This window comes from Macaca fascicularis, chromosome 13 (genome assembly GCF_037993035.2).
Source record: "Macaca fascicularis isolate 582-1 chromosome 13, T2T-MFA8v1.1".
Taxonomy (NCBI): Eukaryota; Metazoa; Chordata; class Mammalia; order Primates; family Cercopithecidae; genus Macaca; species Macaca fascicularis.
Window position 1 is genome coordinate 106,767,627 of NC_088387.1, and position 17,260 is coordinate 106,784,886.

Consider the following 17,260-nt stretch of genomic DNA (forward strand, 5'->3'; position numbering starts at 1 on the left):
TTCTTTGTGTTTATTCTTGTTGTTGATTATCAAGCTCCTTGGATTTATGGACTTAAGAGTTTCACCAAATTTAGGAAATTTATGGTCATTATTTCTTCAAATATTTTTTTCTCTTCCCTGTTTCTCCTTCCCAATATGCACACTTTTGTTTCTGGGACTCCAGTTATATGTATGTTGACCATGTGATCATATCTTACAACCCATTTAAAAAAGTTCTTTTTTATACTGATTTTATTTTGGATTTTTAAATTTCTGTGTCCTTAAATTTACTGTTCTTTTCTTCTGACTTGTCTATAATTGATGCCTTCAGTGTATTTTTTTTTTTTTTTTAATCTCTAAGACTGTGTTTTTCATTTCTAGAAGTTTGATTTGGGTCTTTAATATTCTGTACCTCTTGTTCTCATGTCATTGGTGGTGTTTTTTTTTTTTTTTTTTTTTTTTTTTTATTCCTGAAAGTATTCTGAAGCTTTTTTCTGGGGTACAGTTACTCAAAAACTTTGATGCTTTTGAGGCTTACCTTTTAGCCTTGTTAGTGGGAACAGCGCAGCCTTTAGTCTAAGGCTAATTTTGCTCTCCTGCGGAGGTAATATTCTTATAAATAATAAAATAAAATGTGTAATATATAATAAAAATAATAAAACCTGATACCCTACAAATTACTAATTTTTTCTATTTTGGCTGATGGGAACATGAACTATTCCTGGCCCTATGGGAGGTCCAGGGATGTTCCTTCTGCTCCTTTTTTGGTTCTTTCCCCATCCTTGTGTGATTTCATCACAGGTACGCACTGAGCGGTGCTTAGTCGATGACTAGAGGGAACCCTCCCAGGATTTTTGGAGCTTTCTTTCTCAGTGCACATTCTTTCTTCTCTGATACATAGTCTGTAAATTCTAGCTACCTTGGCTCTCTGACTTTCAAACTCTGTCTCTGCAGCCCAGAAGGCCTGCCAGGCCTTGTTTAGAGTTCCCTTTTTTATGCTGCAGCCTGTCACTTCTCTTCAGGCAGTGAGTGAGGGCACTGCTGGGCCCACTTTGCTTTTTTCCCTTCCCTTAGCATCATTATCCTGCAGTGCCTGGTGTCCTGCTGTCTATTTTTGGTGGTGGTGGTGGTGGTTTTTTAGATTAATTGAAGAGATTCAGTACTGTTCCTGTTACTCCATACTTTATTGTTATTCAAAGCAGAAGTTCTCTTTTAGTGTTTTAAAGTAATTTTCCTGAGCTGATCTTTTATTAATCTGTTTTGTGTAGTTTTGTTCATCTCATTGGTTGAGTTCTTATCCCTGTTGTCATGGAGCCCTTTTTTGTCCTTTCCCATAACATATGATTTATTTAATCAAAATACAAGTTCCACCAGCCACCTCATGGTGTGTACTATAAGGTTAGCTTCTCTATGCAGTTGATTAAATGGATTTCAGAATTAGGAACAGGTGAAAGGCTTTCCTTAATCTGAAAATTACAGAAAGTGATCTAGAAATGTAGTTGAAATACAGTCTATTTTAACACATGGACTTTTCATTACTGCTAACAACAAATATGCAAAGCTGTAATATATTGAGAGCCAGAGATGTTCTTTTTCCAAATTGCTGTCCCAGAGGTTCACTGTCAGCGCAGGCATTGGGGAGAGTTGGTGCCAAGTGTTCTCTCTCAAGGACATTTATGGACAATTTTTTGAAGAAACAGTCACGTGTATCCCACTTCATTCTTGGACTCTTGGATCTCATTCTGCCTCTTGAGTCATTTTCTCTTTGAATACCAGTGGCACTTTGTGTCTCAATTGTCAACTTATTATTATAGCATCTATTTTCTGGTCTATTTTTGTGTTTCTTGAGGGCAGGAGCAATACCTTTGTATTTATTTTTTAAAATTTTAGTTGCTCAATAAAGGTTTGTGGAATGAATGAATGTTATGTAGTTAAAAATCTATATTAGTAATCATAAGAACTGTTTTCTTCAAATTCTTCAATGTTTTGTTTCCCTTCTCTACCTAACTCTAGTTTAATTTTGAACCTCATCAACACTAGAAGTGTGTTAGACTTACTTGCCCTGCAGGTAGCTACACCATTGTCTTCCTAGTCACATTCTGTTGAACTGACATCAGAACCTCTCCCTCTTCATTTCCAGAGTCATTTCTTCAGCTGTGATTGTATGCCTGTCTGCAGTGTAATTTTGCCTAGACTCAAAGAACTCATGATTGTAAAAGGCTGCAATAGACTTGTGCAGCAGTATCTCAGGGCAAACAGCCTTTGTGCTTCTTTATTAATAGCTTAGGACTTTCCACCTCTCTCTCTCTTTTAAGAGATGGAGACTCTCTGTCGCCCAGGCTGGTCTCAAACTCTTGGGTGCAAGTGATCCTCCTGCTCAGCCTCCCCAGTAGCTGGAACTCCAGATATCCTCCACCACGCCCAGCTAAATTCCACATTTCTTTGTACTCGTAAGTGCTCATACACAGGCGAAGAGTTACCTGTCCTGTAGAACATTGCATTGTTGCTGATGGCATGGGTGGAAAATAGGGAGTTGTATAGACCATTTTGGGAATTTAGAATTATGAACATTTGAAAAAAAATCTTATGTGCGTTTTTTGAATCTTTTGCCACAGGAAAGCATTGCATATACCCTTATGATTTGGGGATAGTTTTTGTTTTTTCATTTATTTATACATAATCATCCATTCATCCTTCAGTCTGCCCTTCCTTCTGTCCTTCCTTCCATCCATTTATCCATCTATTAAATATGTAGTAAGGTTTAAATAAATGCCAGGTATTCCACTAAGGAATCAAAAATGATGAAAGCTTTGAAGGAGCTCATAGTTTAGTGAAGGAGCAAGACACATAAATAAATAATTATAATTCAGTGCAATGACAGCAGTAACGGAAATACATGAGATGTTTAATAACATGGAAGAAAGTCTGATAAGCTTGGTCTGGGAACATCAGAAGGTTTCAATTTTTTTCCTCTAATGAACACTGCATTGATTGACACAGTTAAAGACAACATTATAAATATGCATGTTGTGAATCATACTACCTTTCTATCCATTTAGATGAGGTTAATGTGCTATATTTATGATTTTTAATTTTTCTTTTTGAATATTTTATAGCAACATTTTTTTCCTTCCTGCTGCCTTTGTATAACTTGGTTTCCAAAGTATAATTTTTTTCTGTCATTGGAGGATTTTTCACAAGCTAGAGAAGCACAGTGATTCATTTCAGGAAGCTTGCTAATTAGTTAGTTGATTGAATCATTTCAATGAGATACTACTGTGAGTTAGGTACTGGGAGTATAAAGTGCCCTCCTCTGAAATATGTGGATATAAATACTTACAGTAGCAGTGAGATGAATGCAGAAAGGGTTATCTGTAGCCAAATAGTCTTAGCTTTGTAGTCCTCCTCTTAAGTTGACTTTTATAGTTTTTATTTAATGTGAAATAAGTTTTCACAACTTGATTTAATCTTATCTTTCTAGTTCTTAAGAGTTTTTTCCTTTGAGAGCTCTGATTTTAGAATGAAGAGAGTATCAATGATCTGTTCCTACTGATCATTCATTCATTAGTGACTATTTTTGAGCTCATGTGAGTTACTTATCTGGAAATTTATAATTGTGATATGTACCTTTTAGGGTGTTTATGATTAAAGATTAAGTGAAATAATGCATTTATATAAATTTAATTAAAATTATTGCATATATGTTATTATTATGCATGTAACAGCACTGGGAGTTGTGATGGACACAAAGGGGTATTTTTCAGAGAATATTTGCTTTTAGTGGGGAGACAATCTAGGAAATTAACAATAAATAAGAACTCCAGGGAACTTGAGAAGTATACCACTTACACGCTATCGAAAGATTAAATGCCACATGGTTGTCCAGATAAATAGTGAGGATTTAGAACAAAAAGAAACCAATCTGGACTGGAATGGCTGCCGTAACATCTTTGGGAAGCTGGAATTTGAGCTGGAAAAGGCGGAATTCAAATAAGTAAAATACCATAGTGGCTGAGAGCATAGACTCTGGAACCAGACTGCCTGGGTTCAAATTCAAGCTGCAACTTAGCTATTTGACCGTGGACAAGTTGCTTAGTGTTTCTGTGCCTGTGTCTCCTCTCCTGGATAATATTGTCTATCTCTCAGGGCTGCTGAGTTTACATATGTGATTGCTTAGAATTTATATTTGTGCTTGCATATAGTTAAGTACTGTATAAGTATTATACATAGGCTGGGCAGAGTTGAATGGTTTTATAAATAGTGTGCGAAATGTCCATTCAGCACAGTTTAGAGGCAAGAACATACGGGGATTCTAAAGGGTGGCTGTGAAGAAATCAGTCTTCCTTTGGCTTGGGGTCTGCATAGGCATAATCTGTGCTTTTTTTGGTAAGATGAATGAAAAGGACATGCAAAAGTATTCTTTCCTCTCTAATCATTTTGTTCAAAATCCATTAGCACTACATACTCACATAGGATTAGGTTTTATAATGAACGCTGAATATAGTTCTTGAATATTTTGGTACTTTTCAGTAGTTTTGTAGTTGATAAATTTAAATGTCTTATAATTTAATCTTTGTTCTGAAAGTGGTTTTTCTGGTGTCATTAATAGTCTAAAGGCTATTTGTCAGGGTCTGCTTGTCTTCATGTAATGTGAAATAAGGGTCTCTATTATTCTCTCCACTGGTTCTGTGTCAGTCTAAGTAACAGAATAGGGAGTGGAATTTATTAGATTGCTTTCATATTTCTTCCCATTTAGTAGTTGTAGATATGTACTTTTGGGCCTCCCCTGTATGAGGATTATTCTCATCAATCCTTGGTTGACTCAGATCTCAGATCTTTCCGTGTTACTACATTTAATATATATTCTCCCTCACTGATGGAATACCAGCAACCTCGAGCCTATAGGTTAGTTAATTACTATAAATGAAAGTTGTAGTTAATCAATTTTAAGTTGAGTCCCTATTTTCATCAGTGTAATACTGCAAATATGAACATCATACCAAAAATAAATGAACAATAAAACCAATATATTTATAAATATTTTATGTTTATAACACCAAATTCAGAATGTAAAACTTATTACCTAAGTGTTTTATTTGGGAAACTTTTTGATGCGCGTCATTTTAGCTTATTAAGTACAAGGCCATTGAAATTATGCTTGAGGATTTCTTTCCTGGTGACTTTCTTTGTAATGAGCATAGGCATCCGTCATTGTTCTGAGGACCTTCAGTGTCTCTTGTTTGAAATTAGGGTAATCTGCCCAAGAGGCAAGTGATACTGGTGAAGGTCAGTTTTCATACCAGTGACTTCTGTAGTAATCTGTTTTGTTATCTCTCTTGTCATCTGTTTTCTCTAGTTATCTATTTTGTTTGTCTCTCTTGTTTTGTTGACATTAATCACCTTGTATCGAGCAGCGTTTCTCAGTTATATAACTGACTTTTTGGGAAATTACTTAACTAATTTATTTTTTTGAGACAGTCTCTCTCTGTCACCCAGGCTGGAATGCAGTGTTACAATCACAGCTCACTGCAGCCTTCACCTCCTGGGCTCAAGTGACCCTCCCACCTCAGCCTCCCAAGTAACTGGGACTACAGGCCTGTGACACCTTCCCCTACATCCTTGCTAGTCTTTTTTTTTTTTATGCTTTTCCTTGAAGAGATGAGGTCTTGCTCTGTTGCCCACGCTGGTCTCAAACTCCTGGGCTCAAGTAATCTTCCCTTCTCTGTGCCTCCCAAAATGCTGGGATTATAGGTGTGAGCCACCAGGCCTGGCCCTGGGAAATTCTTTAATACTTCTCATTGAAGTTTGTGGCTTTCTCTTGTACTTTAATGATTTTCCAAACTAGTTCTCCTTTATAATAATCAAATTGTCATTTGCTCATGGTTAAAAACTAATTTTAAAACTTGGTTTGAAGCATTTGGGACAGAGACAATGCCTTTTGGAAATGGATGCTTGTTTCTACTTCATAAAATCAACTCATCACATTTTCATATTACTGTTAATTGCCATTTTACTCAGAATGGTGTAAGTGGAGGTTATCACAGTTGTTAGGTATTTGGAGATGTAATCATTGATACAATTATTAATATGATGCTATTATTATTTATCATAAAGTAGATCTTGAAATGTCAACCAGAGTCATATATATATTGTATTCACTACTGTGAAAAACCTTCTTGCTGGTATTAATGTTTTTATAACATTTACTGTATGCCAGGTACTCTTCTAGGGGCCTTTTATATACTAACGAATCTGATTTTCTCCTAATCCAAATGAGCTAAATACTGTTATTATCCCGTTTTCACTAGTGAGGAAGGTGAGGTACAGGCAGTTTGAGTAACTCCATCAAGGTTCTATAGCTATGAAAGGTTGACGCGCAATTCTAACCCAGAGGTTAGACTTCTCTAAGAGCATACTCTTAAGTATTATGGATTAGAATTCAAGAAAATCTTTGCTTTAGTCTCATTTTCATTTGAGCAGGCAGTATTGCGGTATTTACTAAGTAGATGAGGCAGCTGGGTCCCAGAGATTAAGCTGGTGGTGGGAGGAGGCAAATCCAAATCCTAGAGTGCTGTTGTTTTCACTCTTGTCTCTCTTTTACACGTTGCTAGCCTCTGAGAATACTGGTAAGTTTCAAAATATCTTCTCAGTTTCTGCTCTGTTTTCTAAGTTATTTATAAATGAAATTGAATCCCATTGGTCCAGAAGAGAACTCTGAATAATGCCTTTGGACAGCTTTTTTTTTTTTTCCCAGCTTGGTGTTATGAGTGATTACTAACTTTTAAATTGGTTTCTCGTTGAGTTTCAGATCGATTTGACTTGTTCAGTGATGGTAACCACAGTGTAGTTATACATGTAGGTCCCAGTTATTATTATTTTTATTCTTTATTTGCCAGAACGTTTTATTCTCTGCTAAATAATAGAAATAAATGTAACTCCACATTTTAAAGCCAATGCATAAAAGGTGGCAATTACAAGTAATACACTGTCTATTTAACCTTTTGTTTCCAAGGCATAGAACATGAATAAAAGAACTTTTTAAAAGTTTATTCTTCCAGATATTTCTTTGAAATAAAACATTTATACTTAGTTTGAGAAATAATTGGTGGGAGAATTGTTGGATATAATAGAACTTGTTATATTCATTCCCTTCCTGCTGACAGATAAATGCTACCGTCAAATGAAAGCCAGCATAGTTTATTGTTTGAAATAAAACAATGAATAGGGTTCTAATATAAAGAATCCTAAAATTAAGCAAAAGCAGCCATTATTTTGTAAAGAGATAATTTGAGTTTACCATATAATCCTTTTTTTTTTTTTTTTTTTTTTTTTTTTTAGTGGAGACGATGTATTTAAATCCTAAGACTTCCCAAGCAGGGGAAAAATAGAAAAATAAGATGAAATAATGTATATGTAAATGCAGTTTCATGTATATAGAACTTGAGATTCAAGTGTCAGTTTTATTCTTACCCAAAGTTTCTATAGTTCTATAGGAGGAACGGTATGATTTCTAGGTTTCTTTCCAGCTACAATTTTGCCTAACCCATTTAGTAATTGTCTTAATGTCTAATATTTGAATTGTGAATAGAATCCATGAAAAGGGTTTTCTCTGAATCTTATTAAACATTCTGTCATTCTGCTTACCTAATGAAAGATAAGTAGCTAAAATTTGGGCAGTTTTCAAAAGGTAAGAACAGAACCAATAATTAATTTGAAATGTAAAGAATGGTGCCATTTAGGGTAACATGTATTCTTGTCTTTTTTTTTATTAACTGAGATATAATGAGATAGCCAACTATCCAGTTAGTAGAGGTATACCATTACTACTAGTGTAGCTTGCCCTTCCATCAGTTTAATAATATGTATTAGGAAAGCATTGTTGTTCTCACTCTTATACCTGTAGATTCTGTATAAACATACCTCCTTGACATATCCATTTTTTTATAAACAAACTATCACCTTCCTTTGCTATATTCCAATCTTAAATTTTTGTGATATCCCTGAGATCACCTTAAAATCTTTTTGTTGTGTTGTCAATTAATTCAACCTACATACAGTTTTTTGAGCCTGCTAAATGCCAGGCACTATTTTGGGTGCTGAGGATATAGCACTAGACAAAATAAACAAGAATCCTGACTTTAAGGAGTTTTTATGTTGGCTGGAGAGAAGATCCTGTTTATTTCTCAAATGTTATCATTTGAAGCAAAATAAAAAACTTATGGTGATTTTATTAGTACTTTGTATGCCTAAAATTTGGTTTAAAATACATTATTTTGTAGAAACATCCTAGAAGAAAAAGAGCAAGAAGAAGGGTTTTTTTGTTTTTACATGAACATGAGTGATCAAACCTAAGATTAAACCATATTCTGTAGATATTAGTTTTAGTGGACTAGTAATGTATTAGTTATATATCTTAGTTTAAATGTATCTTTTAATATGCATGTAAATGGTCCTTTTTGGGTTGTCTATATTTAATCTTGAGAAGGCTCAAATTGCCCTCTACCGACTGGGCACAGTGGCTCACACCTGTAATCCCAGAACTTTGGGAGGCTGAGGCGGGTGGATCACCTGAGACAAGGAGTTTGAGACCAGCCTGATTGATACTGTGAAACCCTGTCTCTGTAAAAAAAAAAAAAAAAAAAAAAATTGCCCTCTACCTGCTGTGTACAAATCTGACTGGTGGCTCCTGATGCATGGAGGGGGAATGGTGGAAAAGTGGTTGGGGTCTAGACTATAGTCCCTATGTCCTTTCTACAGGCAGTTTAGTATGCTAGCTAAAAGTGTAAGCTTTGGATTCAGACTGGTTGTGTTCAAATCCTGGCTTTGTCAATTTATTATCTTTGTTAGGATGGACAAGTTAATTTATGCTTTAGTTTTCTCATTGTAATATGAGGAAGATGATATCTACTGCATTAGATTGGTAGGACTAACTTGAGACATTTTATGTTAACAGCATTGTGTCATGTCTAGTCCATAGTAGATCAATCAGTGCTAAAGATTATTGTTGTCACTGATCATTGCTGATATAGCAGCAGCAGCAGTAGTAATAGTAATAGTAATAGTAATGCTATTATTATAATCATCGTGGTCATCGTAATCATATCAGTGGTGATCAGCAAATTTAGAAACAGACTGATTGTGCTGTACATTGAAAATACAGCAAATGTGAAAATGTGTTTTGGTTAAAAAAATATATATATATCTATTTTCTTATTTCTGTTCAGTAAAGAAACCATTTTACAACTTACTAGTGTCTACATACCAAATGAGTATTATTTTGCTGAGGGATCCTAATAATTCTTGCATCTAATATATATTTTGAATAGAAAATACAAATCTCAACTTGTGGTACATTTTTCTAAAATTATTTTAGAAAACATTTTATGTAGCTTAAGGAACCATGTCTGCTTTAATTAGAAAGGTCATAATAGCTTGCTAGGTTTATGTATTTTCTCCTCATTCCTCAATTCATTGCTATAATTTATTCTTATATGAGAAGACTGTCATCATCATCATCATCCTTGTATCCAGATGTTATCTTTTTTAGTTTTCAGTGATCTGTAATAAAATATTAGTTATTGACATGGAAGCAAATAAAATGATTTTTTGTTTGGTGACAAATGGAATAGTATGGTTGTGGCATCCATTCTAAATCATCATTTGTATGATTTAAAATTATGGACTCACACACCTTCAAAAACCTATCTCTGGTACATAGTTTGCTAGGATATTACATGCTAACTGGAAATCTGTATTTTAGATATACAATATAATAAACATCTTATTTTGTATATCTAATGGGGAACCTTGACTTTGGATAATTTGCCCCAATAATAATAACTGCACGGGTGATGCTGTTGATTAATGAATCGTCACTGCCCCTTCCCAGACCTTATTAGCTTTCCTCTTCTGCTTTAAAACCCTCCAGTGGTTTCTTATTACTTTTTACTTGAAGACCAATCTCTTCACCAACATAATTTTCAAATGTTTATGAAGTATTTCTTGTGCAAAGCATGTTGTATAACCTAATAATATAAGAAAGTGGAATCCTTTTTCTGGGGTTATGATAAATTTTAGGAAAATGCTACTGTTGATATTCAGAAATATTAGAGAAAATGTTTTATTGAACTATAAAGCAAGGCAATTGAAGTTTGTTTTAACAATTTTTGTCTTTATTCTTAAATCAGAATGATTTAGTTGTTTTCGTAGACTCATGGATGTTAAAGCTAAAAGGAACTTTAGAGAGAATGTTTGAAGCCCTTCATTTTAGAGAGTCACATGCCAGAGAGTGCCTAGCTCATGGAGAGACAGATTTGTTACTGTTTCTCAGGTGTCCTGACTTGTGGAATGTTGCTCTGCTCTATTAACATACTGTGTTTACCTTGCTTTTCCATTTAAATTTATTCTTTTTTTTTTTTTTTTGAGATGGAGTCTCGCTCTGTCGTCCAGACTGGAGTGCAGCGGCGCGATCTTGGCTCACTGCAAGCTCTGACTCCTGGGTTCACCCCATTCTCCTGCCTCAGCCTCTCGAGTAGCTGGGAGGCACCCACCTCTATGCCCGGCTAATTTTTGTATTTTTAGTAGAAACGGGGTTTCACTGTGTTAGCCAGGATGGTCTCGATCTCCTGACCTCGTGATCCACCCGCCTCAGCCTCCCAAAGTGTTGGGATTACAGGCGTGAGCCACCACGCCCGGCCTAAATTTATTCTTAATTATATTCAGTCAGGCCTTATATTTGCCTCCTGTAGATTTTCTTTCTTGATCATGGCTTACTGCAGTCTCAACCTTTCAGTAGGGCTCAAGCCATCCTCCTACATCAGCTTTCTGAGTGGTTGGGACACTGGGACTACAGGCCTGCCACCACCACACCTGGATAATTTTAAAATTTTTTGTAGAAATGAGGTCTCACTATGTTGCCTAGGCTAGTCTTGAACTCCTGGGCTCAAGCAGTCCTCTCTCCTTGGCTTCCTAAAGTGTTGGAATTACAGGCATGAGCCACCTTACCAGGCCTAGATTTTCTTTCTCTTTTCAGTGATACTTTTCAACCTGCAGAATCATTCCTTTACTCTTGCTAGTACCTGTCTTCTAGGTCTGTGCTATCTAATATGGTAGCCACTGGCCACATGTGGCTATTTACATTTAACTTAATTAAAATTAAATTAAAAATCACTTTCCTAATCTCAGTAACCATATTTTAATTGCTTATAACCAGTAAGCATTTACATAGCTGGTGGTTACTGTGTTGGATAGCACAGATGCAAAGCATTTCTGTGATCTCAGGAAGTTGTGTTGAACAGCACTGCTCTGGATTGTAAGCTATTGGGGCAGATGACCATTTGTGTTGGTTTTAACAACATGCACTGCAGGCTCTTGATGAGTTTTTTAGAATATGTGAATGAAAACTTACCCATGCCATCCTTTAATTACTTGCCAAATTTTTTATTTGTAATTTTTCTTTTTGAGCCATTTTATGATTCAGCAATATGGTATTTCCCATTTACATAGTATATATAATATGTATCCTGTACCACTTAAAATACTATGAGCACGAATCTTAGAGATTAACGTTATAGAGATGCTATTTGCATTATACTCCTTGTGTGGCTAAGTCATTGGACTAATGTGCATTTTAAATGCTTATTTTTTTAAATTTAAGTTTTAACGGTGACTCCCTGATGATCGTTCCTTGGCATGAACACAAACACCGAGCTAAGGATTGGTGCGAGGAGCTGGCTTGCAGGTCAGTATGAGTCTGCAGGAGGCATCTTGGCTTCTCTGTGTGATGGGTAAACTGATGGCCCTGGCAAAGTGGTGTCTGACCAGTGAAACCTTACTTGATGACACTCCCTAATTTAGAAAGTTTGAGTGAAGTTTTAAAAACCTCCTTTGACTCAGTTATGTTAAAATTTTTTAATGGAAAAATTAAATGCTACAAAAGAATTATGGTACAAAATGATGCTTATTACAACAACTGTTTTCATTTTGTGTTTTTCCCTTTCGGTCTTTCACATATAGTGATATTAATTTTTTTTATAGTTGTAATTATGGTATGTATGCAGTTTTGTTATGGATTAGTTTTAGTTTTTATTCTTGTCATATTTAAGTTTGGGAAGCCTCAGAATGTGTAGGCACCCAGTACTGCAGAAGTGGGGGTGGGAGTCGGCGTGGGGCTGAAAATTCACATGAGGGATGTTGGAATCTCTTTATGCCCTACTCCTCAAAGTTGGGTAAATACTCCTTCACTCTCTCTCCTTCCTTTTTGTTTTTTGTTTTTCATGTGAGACAAGAGGTTTATGGTTTTTTTTTTTTTTTTTTGACTCATGCATTGAGGCAGAGGGCCTCTAAATTGAGCTAGAAAACCTTTAAATTACTGGATATTAGGCACAGCATAGGAGGAGTTGAGTTTTTGGTTTGAAAATGTGGGCATTTAGAAAATGTATGACCTGAATGTCCAAACTCTGGTTTTCTTCCCACTCACTGCTCCTAGATGCAGGCATATTCCCCGAGTAGAAGTTTAGAGAGTTCTTTTCTGGAGGAATGAGTAACCTCTAAAAAGAAGTTTCTAGATACTGAGATGTGGTCCTCAAAGGTTAGTGCACCACAAGGTCATAATGAAGCCAACAAATGAACAGGTTCTGCTACCCCGCAGAGCTTCCTGGACATCCGAGGTTAGACTCCGGCAGGAAGAACAAATGAACAAGAAGGGCGAAACATACAGAAAATGAAACTAAAAGAAAGTGATACCACATACACAAAGAAAACTTCAAAAATTATCATTAATATTACCTGGAGATAAGAGAAGATACTGTATTTGTGAAATATCAGTATCATTGTATAAAATAGAAACAGAATTAAGAGAAATTTAGGACATTAAAAATGTGATAGTTGGTACATAAAAATTAGAAGAGTTGGAAGATAAAAGCAAGAAACTTTCCTAGAAATTAGGTTAAAAATACATAACTGGAAAATAAGAGAGCAGATATTTAAAAAAAGAAGTCTAATACTCAAGTTATAGATGAAAGAGATGTCATGGGTAATAGAAGGGAGGAAATTATAAGAAATAATTCAAGCCTATTGCTTTGAATTGAAGATTATGCATCCTCAGAAATGCCTATTACATTACAGCATAACACCATGACCTTCCAGAATATTAGGGATATAGTCTTGTGAAGAGAAAGGCATGTTACATAAAAGGAGTTAAGAATCAGAATGACCTCAGGCACCTCAGGAAAAACACTAGAAACTAGAAAACAATAGAGCAATCCTTTGAAACTTTTGGAGGAGAATATTTTTTTTTGCTATAGATTTCTGTATCAGTTAAAATCACAGTCAGATATGAAGTTAAACACCTAAAGGTTTATAAAATGTACTGTTGCCATTGTAATGTCTATGGTAATTGATAGTGTAGAGTTGAAGGGGAGACTGGGGAGAGTGGAAAGCAAGAAGAGAGCTGGGCTAACAAGCCTGTGTCCTTGCTGGTACTCATGCTGGGGGAGAGGAGGATGCTGTAGCAAAGGTGACTGAAAAGGGGCAGCCAGAGGGAGGAATGCTTCACAGCGTGACGGCAGACTGGCAAGGGGCAAAGGGCATTTCCAGAAGGGGGAGCGATCAGTTCTATCAAAGGGTGCTGAAAAGGAAATAAATACACAGAACTGAAAGAGGTATCAGATGAACTCAACGTTACTGTTGGCCCCTTTTCCCTGCAAAAATAGAGCAGATGTAAGAGATGCCAGGAGGAGTGAGTGATGTGCTTCGTGTGGCAGAGCTGGGGGAAAATCCCTGGAAGAATGTTAACAACACTGTGAGACTAGTAAGTGAAGGACCATTCCATATATAGGGAGGTTTTATTGTAGTGGCAGGTATAAGCAAAGTAGGTTGTCTAAGACATGTGGATAAAATGTCCCAATGTTTACAGGCTGTGTTTCTGCTAATAATTTTAACAAAAATAACAGTAAATAAAATTAAGCACTTCCTTTGTGTCAGGCAGTGCTGTTATTTTGAATTTTCACAACATTCTTGTATAGTGTTTTTCCCCATTTAAATAGAAGGAATAAAAGGAATAAATAGGAATAAAGGAGATCTTAGACTAGTTTTAGTTAAGGAATTTGCAGGTTTCACAGCTTTCTGTGATGGAATTGTACGTCTGATTCTATTCTGACTCCGAAGCTCATTGCCTTACAATAAGAACCATTGTAGCACCAGTCATGTACTACCAACTTGCTTTAGATGAATGACTATCCCTAATGGAACACAGCATTTTTACATATGCCCATCTGATATCTCTTAGTTTGTTACTTTCTATTATTTCTTTTTTGTCCTTAACCATGGAAGGCAATTGGCCATGATCATTCTCATTAAAAACTCCTCAGAGTCTGCGATCCCCACGAGGTCAGGCCTGTGTACGTTCCTCCAAGGTGTGGTTTCTTTTCTTCACATTTGCTAGGGAATGGTATAGAGTAGTCCTGCGCTGTGCAAATGTCAGTACCATACTAAATTGCTGGCACCTAGTAGAGGTATATTATCAACATGAATAAGGTGTATTTCTTCTTAGTTTTATGAACATCGAAAACAAGATTTCTTAATTCAAATTCAAATTGGAATCGCTGGGGATATTTTCCTAAACTAGGCCTGGCTGGCCAGCACAGGTGATTTTGATTGAGCGGGCCTGTGGTAAGCACCCAGCCGTATATATTTTGTAAAAGCCTCCCTCGGTGATTTTCGATTTTGTTAATACTTATTTGATTGATTTGTGGCATAGCTGTTTTGATGTATTATGCCTTCTGATTTTTTAAATCGGGAAAACCGGGGGAAAATAAATTAAGTATCCGAAAAAGTCTCATTTATCTTGTCAGGGTGCGTGTGCATGTGGTAAGATACACAAACCACATCCATGTGTGCTCCCTGTCTCTGTAACCTACTCTCTCCCCATCTCTGTCCCTGTCTTTCACAAAATTATATGTTTTTCCAACATTCTAGTCAGTTATTAATTGATCCTTTTGTGCTTCACAGAATGGTTGTTGAGCCGAATCTCCAAGATGAAAGTGAATTCTTGTATGCTGCACAGCCTGAGTTACTACGGTTCAGGACGACCCAGCTTACGATGGAGAAGGTTATGGACTGGTATCAGACCAGAGCAGAGGAAATAGAGCATTATGCCCTGCAGGTGAGGGGAAATGGCAGCTGCTGCTCAGTAATGCTAGTGGAACTGCCTGGGATCCTTAGGATTCAGTACACGGAGTGGGGGCTGACAGCAGTGCAGGAGTCATGTGTATAATTGCAAGAGATGAATTGAATATTTATTTCTTAGTTATTCTGTGCATTAGAACATTGTGTGGCTTTTATTTTGGATTCTTACAGAGCAGGTGCATACAAGTAACGTTAAAACCTAAGTTGCAAAATGTGGTACATATTGTCCCTTGTTTTCTATATATTTTTCATAGACTTAACACCATATAATTTAAAAGATCGTGTCTACTTACAAATGCTTGGTTAATCCGCTGTTTTATTGCAGTAATGCAGTTGATTGTAACTTTGCCTTTCAGGAACCCTGTTTGAAGTCGTTTCTGATGTTTTCCTGAAGTTCATGCCTAATTTCTCTCAGTTCTTAGACACTTTTGCAGAGATGTGAAACAGCTGCATTAGAGAAGGATCTGGAAGAGAGAGATGAGGATTATACTGAACCTTAGGGTATCTGAATACTAATCTTGACTCTTCAGCTAATAGACTTTATGACTCAGACCTATTGCCTGCCTTTTCTGTACGTTGATTTTCCCGTGGGGTTGGTTCTAGCCAGCAGATGACAATTTCTTTCTTCCACGTTCAATCTTGACTTTTTACTGCCTGTCCTACCATCAGCCTTTGATTTGACAGGAAAGGTGAATCTGGCGGGTCTGGTGAAGCAGCAGTACCATGGGAGGTAATATATACTCCCTTGTTTAAATTTCTACTTAGTTGAGCTTCAAGTCAATGACAAGTTTTTTAAAAATTTTAAAAATAAATAAAATGAATTTCTACTTAGTATATCTAGCCTGGCCCATGTGTTTCCATATGATAGACTTCTTGAATTTCTGCTTAACCTAATTCCTATTTATAATACTCATAGCATTGAAGATGAATTATTTACTGAGCTGTTGGGGATATTCTAGACTAAACTCTTTGGGTGATGGCCAAGAACATTTGTGATTGACATCCTAAGTGTATGAAGATGCACTTTTGAAAATGTGTAGAATCTGAAGAGATAACACAATGAAGTGAATCTCTGGAAATAAGCTAGTTCAATTACTTTAATTCTGTATTTTATAAATAAAGTTCACAGAAAGGAGAATGAACATCTTGCACAGGGACACACAGTGGCAGAGCCAGATAAAATCTGGGTCCCTGTATAATCTTTTAAAATAGAATCTATATAAAAAAAACTGTAGAAAAAAAATGATCAACTACACATAGGTTGTTGTAACATGAACCTAGACATTTTTAAAGACTTCAGTGGTACCGTATGACTTACAGGAGTTTGGCGAATACATGTGTTCTACTGTTATCTCTGGCTAATAAGAAAAATGATTTTGTTAGAGGGACTGTTTTGTTTGAACATTTTGTAGTTTCCTAGTTGAACTTCTAGATAACGCTCTTTGAGAATAAGGAGAAAAGTGTGTCTGGTTTGTGTGTGTATATTTATACATTAAAAAAACTATTTTTAGGTAGTTTTGTCAGTTGAGCTAGGAATGTGAATTTAAAAATTTCTCATGTCAATAAAAAGTGCTGGGCAACCAGTATCATGAATTTTGAAAGATCATTAATGATTCCTCAATTTTTGGTGTTTAAATATTTTGTAACCCAAATTTCAAAAATTATTCGATTTCAAAAAATTAGTTACAGAAAAAAATGCCACAGTGGAATGCAAAATAAGCTGTGGGTTTTTTTTTTTACAATTAACTATTTTGTTATTTATTTATAGACTTTATTTTTTAGAGGAATTTCAGGTTTGCAGAAAAATTGAAGAGGAAATACAGAGAGTTCCCATGAGTCCCCTTTCCCCACATTGCTCCCCCCACCTGCAAGTTATTAGTAACGTCCTGCATTTGAGCAATGTATTTGTTAGCACTGAAGAATCAAGATGTCCTTTAGTAGGTGAACCGATAAACTGTGGCGTACCCACAATGGAATATTTACTCAGCTCTAAAAAGAAATGAACCGTCAAACCGTGGAAGACATGGAGGAACCTGCAATGCCTATTACTTAGTGAAGGAAGCTAATCTGAAAAGGCTGCATACTGTATGATTCC

At 36.0% G+C, this 17,260-nt stretch overlaps 1 protein-coding gene across 4 annotated transcripts in view; it reads left to right on the forward strand.

The window, feature by feature from the left end:
• The window catches only part of NBAS (NBAS subunit of NRZ tethering complex), a 390,542-nt gene that overhangs the window by 118,103 nt on the left and 255,179 nt on the right, over positions 1–17,260 (forward strand). For all 4 annotated transcript variants that reach the window (XM_005576512.5, XM_074012306.1, XM_074012305.1 and 1 more), the window contains 2 exons: positions 11,636–11,719; positions 14,989–15,142. In XM_005576512.5, the coding sequence (XP_005576569.3) occupies positions 11,636–11,719; positions 14,989–15,142 (238 nt within the window). The remainder of the gene's footprint in view (positions 1–11,635; positions 11,720–14,988; positions 15,143–17,260) is intronic.